General features: G+C 35.2%; 1 protein-coding gene across 1 annotated transcript; it reads left to right on the top strand.

Moving 5' to 3' along the window:
- The first annotated feature begins 2,236 nt into the window (after positions 1–2,236).
- On the top strand, positions 2,237–7,613 carry LOC132848928 (Fc receptor-like protein 2). Its single transcript, XM_060875038.1, has 9 exons — positions 2,237–2,268; positions 3,441–3,476; positions 3,816–3,930; positions 4,092–4,364; positions 4,783–5,052; positions 5,723–5,977; positions 6,183–6,431; positions 6,707–6,823; positions 6,927–7,613. The coding sequence occupies exons 3-9, from the start codon at positions 3,900–3,902 to the stop codon at positions 6,968–6,970; spliced, it is 1,239 nt and encodes a 412-aa protein (XP_060731021.1). The 5' UTR covers positions 2,237–2,268; positions 3,441–3,476; positions 3,816–3,899; the 3' UTR covers positions 6,971–7,613.
- Positions 7,614–7,839: the final 226 nt, after the last annotated feature.

A 7,839-nucleotide genomic window follows, 5' to 3' on the forward strand; every position in this document is an offset into this window, starting at 1 on the left:
CTGATATTTTAAACTCTCTGTTCCAGGGAAGCATGACTGGTCGAGATGGCACTGGATGCAGGTATGTGCTTGTGTCTTGCTGTATGTTTGAGCTTTGTAATGTGTAAGGGCTTTGTGGTATGTTTGAGTGTTGTGGTCACTCAATGAACTTTTGCAGAGCTAACTGTAATGTGTCAATTTCTTTTTGCAGTTTTTCTTGCTCTGTAGTTTCTGGTACTGCATCTAAAGTCACTCTTTTAGATGTCTGTGCTGTGTGTTTTTCTGAATCACTGTTTGCATTAGCACACTGAATTTCACTGACTTTGTCTTTTAGACACAAAAGCTCTGACATACCAGCATCTTCTAGCTCCTCTAATGCTTCTCTCAATGTGTTTTACAATAATAGAAATAAGAGATGAACGACTTTGGCTGGTGGCATTCTCACACTCAATTTTTAGAAACTCACATACAGTAGTTCAAGAAGGTTATCTTTTGAGAGAGCACATAATGCTCCTGTCACATCAAGCTTCAAGTCCTCTAAGTGATCCATGAGTTACTCAATCTCTAGAGGTGTGCAAAGTGATAGAAGAAATGTCCTCCAGCGCTCCTGGTATCGAAGATTAACCTCAGATTGCATGCACTTTTCTTCCTGGCTCAAAACGGACACCAAACGTCTTCACTCCACTGGTCACCTGGGATGAGTAGTAGGCTGAATGGCACTGGAAGCGGGCTGTCGTCACTGAAGCCAACTCGCACTGCATTCATCTCGCTGGGGCCTCCAAAATTTTGCACACCCTTGAAAAGGGGATAAAATATATTAATAAAAAGAGACACGGACTCGTGCTGTTGTCTGTGTGCTGAGCTGTATTGGCTGTGACACAGCATAGCTTGAGTCAGCTACTCCCGGCAGCCTTTGAGTCCCCCCTACTGGACACTCCTTGAATTACATTTTTAGTTAACCAACAGACTTAGAACAATAATAAACATCACATTAAGTAAGTTAATTATATTGATCTTTTTTAACCACTACACCTGCATCAGCTGGTACAGGAGCATCACATAACTACAGAACTCTGTAGAGAGTCGTACAGACATCGTACAAACACATTGAAAAAGTCAGAAAGAACAAGTTGTTGGTTTTTAGCTCTATTGATGTTACCATGCAGTGCACATGTAAAGCAGAAAAATAGAATTCAAAACATATTCAGAAAAACATCACTTTCGCATGTAACTTTACAGATTGGGAAATCAACGTATGTGCTTGTCTAGAATACAGATAATACTGGGTTTTGGATTAGCGGATGACGTGCTAAGTTTGGTGGGAAAGTTATTATCTAGTTTGTACAAGTTTGTAAGATTCATTTAATATGATACACTGTCTACTTCTGTCAGTAGCATCATATCTCATTCTGGTCACAAAGATGGATATAAAATGTGTGTGCATAACATTTTTGGTGTTGTGGTTAGTTTCTGTTGGTCTTTCATAGAAACAAAGGGCCTTAAACAGTCAGCGTTAGTGACTCATAACCACTAGGCTATTTTTGATAATCATGGTCACTGCAGCAAAGAATTAACCTGAATATCAAACATACAGTTGTACTTACACACCTTACAAATCTACACTGTACAAAGGGCAGCATACTAATTAAGTTAATTAACTTAAATATATGTATTGTGTGTAGGTTTAGTGTGTTTGTAAGAATGTCCTCCTTCATTAATGAATGAAAATGCCTTTTCACTACACCATTATGTGACTAGCAGAAGCCAAGCCTCAATCTACATTTACATTTCCAGCATTTAGCTGACATTCTTATCCAGAGTGACTTACAATTTATCTAATTTTTATACAACTGAGCAACTGAGGGTTAAGGGCATTACTCAAGGGCCCAGCAGTGGCAGCTTGGTGTACGCAGGAATCAAACTCACAACCTTAAGCTAGCACATCTCTAGCTAATTAGATAAAAAGCTTTCCAGAAAGATCCACTTATATAATGTTGAGATGATTTATGAACCTGATTGAGGTAGCAGAGGAACTTTACAAGATCATTCAGTTAAATAAAGTTATGCTCTGCAAATTTTTGAGTTTGTTGCTTGAAATTTTGGTGGTATAGGTGGAGGTGGAGCTCACTTAAAAATATGTGAACCAACTTGACCACAACAGAAATCTTTCTCTCCTTCTATTTTTGTGTATGAAGACAGGAAGTGTAGAGGCTTTAATACAAACCACTGATCATTTTGTCATTTATCAGTCTGACAGAATGGAGCTGTGGACACGCCGTATGATGATCTGTGAGTAAAATGTGTTCTTTGTGTCTTTATTAAAGTGAGTGGTGGGTTAAAAAATGTTCACATGATGTTTGATGTCCTGTGTACAGAGATTATTAATATAGGATAATAATAACAGTAATAACATTATAACTATCATAGTAATATATACTAAATACTATAGTAATAGTATTATACTATATTATAGTATAATAGTATTATAACTATCCTAATAACAGTAGGATAGTAGGAGTGTATAGAAGAGAATAATCTGCTGTGTTTTTGCCAATGCTCTCAGTGAAAGTGCTGCTGTTTAACTTCTCACAATATATCCCACAATAAAGTGGCTGCTCCACTGCATCAATCCCTAATCATTAAGAATTTAGTGACTGCAATCGATGTAGGTGATTAATAAATTTGAACTTTTATATAAAGTAAATTAAATGAGTGAAAATAGACTCCTTCTTTTTCATTAGCGCTGCAACTTGCTTTGAAACAATCTGCAGTCATTTTTACAGATGCGTTAGTTCACATGTGCAACTTTGTAATGTGAGACAAAGCGAAGGAAGTGACACAATTCAGCTTCAGATTAGCAGAAGTGTATTTAATTATACAGGAGACAGTAATGAGTTGTGAAGTGAGCTGAGTGAAAATAACTTTTTTAAACATTACTGTATATATTATTGGAACAGGTAAAACTTGTCTAATAGCTAAAGTAATGTAAAGATTTTTTTTTATTTACAGGACATGACCTTGTTCTTATTTGTCTTAAAGAAATGAAAAATTCAGCATTACATATTCTCTGTTCTGGAAATTAAACTATAATATAATTTGGTGAGAGGTGAAATAATGTGATGAAATAAATCTTGTCTTTGCTTTTATTCAAAGAGAAGATTACAGAGTAATCCATTTCAGCTAAAAGGACAGAGCTCACACACCAAACTCTGACAAAAATAGAAATTCAAACTGTTGTTTTCATAATAAATATCTCTGGCTGCTATCATGACATTTGTCACACCAGAATCAGCTCATGGTTTCTGTTGTGTCTCATGACTGTCATCAGATATATTAGAAAATACCTTGTCAGAGCATGTACATCAGGTTATATTTTCTTCAAATAAAATCTACAATTAAATAAAAAATTAATAAGTAATACATTTTACACAACATTTCTTTGTTTTTCTTCCCTTTTTTAGTGCTTATTTCATTTATCCACATTGGACAAGCTCAAGGTGATTTCTGTATATTTTTATTGCTTATGATGCCTGAGATAGGCACAGGCTCCCCGTGACCCGAGGTAATTCGGATAAGCGGTAGAAAATGAATGAATGAATGTTGTGTACATGATGGATTTGTATTAAAGTGGAGAAGCTTGTGTTTGCACATTGTTATACAGAGTTTAAGATATTTACTGTTTGTATTTTGACTTTTCCAGCAGTGTTTAAACCAGTTCTGACTGTGCAGCCAAATACATCACAAATATTCAGAGGAGAGAATGTTACACTATCATATATAATTTTGGGAGGTAGTGGACTATATAGCTGGTACAAAGATGATGTTCATGTTCACAGATCTGCTGAAAAGGACTACACTATAAAATAGATCAGAGTCACAGATACAGTTGTTTCGGGTCTAAGAATGGACAGACAACAGCAATGAGTGATAAAGTGACTCTCTCAGTGATAGGTACATGTCTGATCTTACACTCCTGAAACATGCACTCATAGTGAGTGTTTTTACAGTGTATTAGTAACAGCATGTCTCTGTCTGTAGTAGTGTAGTATTGATTAGTGTGATAAACACTCTGAGAGCAGCACATGAACTGTGTGTTTCACCTCCAACTGCAGAAAAACCTAAAGCTGAACTCACATCAAACCGTAAAGGAGCTGCACTGACAGGAAACTCAGTGTTTCTGTACTGTACACTGAAGCTGCAGTCTGCTGGATGGAAGTTTTACTGGATCAAACCCACACAGAGCTCTGAGACTGAGACTGAAACACACCAGTACATCATCAGTTCAGTTAGAGTCTCTGATGGAGGTCAGTACAGGTGTAGAGCTGGAAGAGGAAACCCAGTCTACTACACAGACTACAGTGATGTACTCTGGGTAAATGTTATAGGTGAGTAACAAAGTTTGCAGTGTTTATAAAATATACACAGACCTGTGCAAAGGTCAGAAAGAAGGCATGCAAAAAACATGTAAAGTGGTGTTAAAAATAATGAAATTATTTAATTTCATTACAGTACAGTACAGTACATAGTGATTTTTTTGGTAATATTTGGAAATCTAAAATGTTCTAATTGTGAGTTAGTAATGCAAAATTAGAATAAATATCTATAACAAAACATGTACAGTACAACAACACGGTGCTCAAGACTTACAGTATAGTTCTTAATGAACTTTAGATAATATTATTCCATATACACTACACCATCAATAATTATTTGACTTTTCACAGTCTAATGTCAGTAGACTTAGATCTGTATTTATTGCAGTGTTTATTTTGAGGTGTTAATAATAAGATTATGTTTCTGCAGAGAGTCCTAAAGCTGTGGTGACCATAAAGCCTGACAAACATGTGTTCAGAGGAGAGACTGTGACTCTCAGGTGTGAAATACAGGGAGGAGACACTGAGTGGATATACAGCTGGTATAAAGATGACCAAATCTACCAAGACTACAAACCCCAGGAGCTCAAACTCAGCTCAGTTATAAATGAACACAATGGTAAATACACCTGCAGAGGGAGGAGACGCAGTGACTATCAGAGGTCAGAGATCAGTGATGCTGTTACTCTTACTGTATCAGGTGAGTGTGTGAGTTTGTGTTATCTTATATATTTACACAGAGACAGTTGCTGTTGGATACATTTTTGGAATGTAAATTCCTTTTTACAGCATTGACCATTTTAATAGTTTTTAATAAGATATTTGGTCATAGCGAGTGTTTTTACAGTGTATTAGTAACAGCATGTCTCTGTCTGTAGTAGTGTAGTACTGATTAGTGTGATAAACAACAACCTGTTTCTACAGTAAATCTGTTTATTATTGGTCTTAGATTATTTGGAGCATCTGCCTCACAAGTCTCTGTGTATGAGCCATTATTAAAGACACAATAACATATTAGAACAAGCATATTAATATAAATATATTTATAGTTACAGCTGTAACTACTGAGCTGTTATGTGAAAATAATGCAAACTTCTGATTTGAGCATTGAACTGTGGTGTCCTATAGCATGAAATAATATATATTTTCTTATGTGTCCTGTAATAACTGTTTATGTTTAAACTCCTTAGATGTTTGAGGCAGGTGAACAGAATCTAAATAGTTTAATTTAAGCAAATAAACGTTTAGTCCTTTGTTAATTTTTAATGTTACACATATTAATATACTGCACATATACAGGAGCATTAGAATAAAATCATTAAATATTTAAATATAATGATTTCGTAATAAACTCTATTTGTGTATTTCAGGTGAATCTTCTTCAGTGTCTCTGGTCATCAGACCGAGCAGAACTCAACACTTTACTGCTGACTCTCTCTCACTGAGCTGTGAGGACCAGAGTAACTCTACTGGATGGACAGTGAGACGATACACACATAATGAGACATCATTCGATTGTTCATCAGTATCAGGATCTAAATGTGACATCAGCTCCCTCTCTACATCACACACTGGTGTTTATTGGTGTCAGTCTGAATCTGGAGGATGCAGTAATTCTGTGCACAGTGAGTCTTCAGTGTTCTTATCTGTAACAGATTTACAATATACAGGACTAGAGATAACACTTTTAAACTCTACTGAACTCTGTGTAATCTCTAATTTCTAATCATCTCTCTCTAATATTTCCCACTGATAGAGCTCTTTGTGTTAAAATCATTATATTATTTTACACACTTTCTATGTTCAGTGTCATCTTTCTCTTTCCTACAGATGGTGATGTGATCCTGGACAGTCCTGTACATCCTGTGACTGAGGGACGTCTTCTGACTTTACGCTGTTTATTTCGCAACAAAAAGATCCCAGGTTCTGGTGTTGATTTCTATAAAGATGATTCCATCCTTCACTCCCAGACTACAGGAGAGATGACCATCAGTAGTGTCTCAAAGTCTGATGAAGGTTTCTACCACTGTAAACACCCAGAGAGAGGAGAGTCACCGAAAAGCTGGGTTTCAGTCAGAGGTGAGAAATATTTATTCAGTTAATTTAGTAAGCAATAAAACTGAATGGTATTATAGTAAAATATCCAGTGATGTGGTGTGATACAGCTCAATATTTATAGAAAGTACATACTTTAGAACTAATCACATTAATATTTAAATTACAGTCAGATTCTGCAGCTCTGTGGTATTTTTGCATGTTGTGTATGATATGTATCTTCATTCGAATCTTATATTTATTAGAGCCTTGTACTAGACTTTCCACAATATTATAATTAATATTTTACTCCTCATCAGGACGGTCACATGTAGGAGCTTCAATGTCAGTGCTCAAACTGATCAGCAGTCTAGTGACAGTTTCTGTGTATCTGCTGCTGACCATCATTCTGGCAGTGAAATGTTTCAGAGCTCGAGGTAAAATCATTTTCAGTCTATTTCACATAATAAACACACTGACAGGTAACAGGACAATTCCATTCACCATTTGTCAATATAAACTGTTTTCTTTATTTGACAGTTCAGAATGATGAAGACACCCAGAATGCTGTTATTGAGGAGTGAACAAGAAAAAAATCAGATTTTAGGATTGTGAAATAATTTTGATGTCTCACATTTAAATACTTACTACCAGATGTTTTTTCTTCTGACGTTTTCACACCTCTTCATGGGGTTATGAATTATATTAATGCATTGTACATTAAAATTAACTAGATATTAAGATCACATCTTTAATTCATCTCTAATCTCTATCTAGTAATATTTGTCTTCATATAACTGGGTAAAATATTTCATACATTTCTCATTAAAATTTTGTACAGATGCCATTGACAAACAGAATATCATATATGTACATTGTTAACTAATTTTGATCACAGAGGACAGGTGAGGAGGTTTATTGTTAGTTTATCATTATAGTTCATGATTAAATGATTTGACAAAAAAAAAAAAAAAAAAAAAAAAAAATAGTCAGCGTTTTCTAGTTAGGCATCTGGACATTTTTAGCTTTTTGGCATCTGGACTTTTTTATTGTGCTGGAAAGAAAACACATCCAGTTCGTCTCATTAAAGTCACCTTCATTCAGTTCTGTTAATAGTCAATAATTCCTTTTAATAATCGACCATTTCTGTTAGTGATCAATAATCTACAGATTTTTATCAATAAAAAAATCACTGAAAATCTGTTGAAAGTGGTGACTCAGTGCTACAGTCTTAGTAATTTCTTTTAATAGTCAAGCATTTCTATTAATAGTCAAAAATTTACAGATTTTTTACAGAAAATGTTTTGAAAGTGGTGACTTAGTGCTTCAGTCTTTGCATTGATCAGAATGTTGTGAGTTTAAATCGCATCATCTCGAGCAAAACTCATCCGTTCATCCCTTAACTGCTCTTTTGTATCTTGTCTCAGCTGTAAGTTGCCAGGAAATTTAAAAT

Source organism: Tachysurus vachellii, chromosome 7, assembly GCF_030014155.1.
Source record: "Tachysurus vachellii isolate PV-2020 chromosome 7, HZAU_Pvac_v1, whole genome shotgun sequence".
NCBI lineage: Eukaryota > Metazoa > Chordata > Actinopteri > Siluriformes > Bagridae > Tachysurus > Tachysurus vachellii.

Bases quoted from the DNA above. Each gene is read 5' to 3' on its own strand.
- LOC132848928 (XM_060875038.1), top strand. From the start codon at position 3,900: ATGAGTGATAAAGTGACTCTCTCAGTGATAG. The intron at 5,053-5,722 runs GTGAGTGTGTGA...TGTGTATTTCAG, and splicing joins TGTTACTCTTACTGTATCAG to GTGAATCTTCTTCAGTGTCT. The intron at 6,824-6,926 runs GTAAAATCATTT...TTTATTTGACAG, and splicing joins GAAATGTTTCAGAGCTCGAG to TTCAGAATGATGAAGACACC.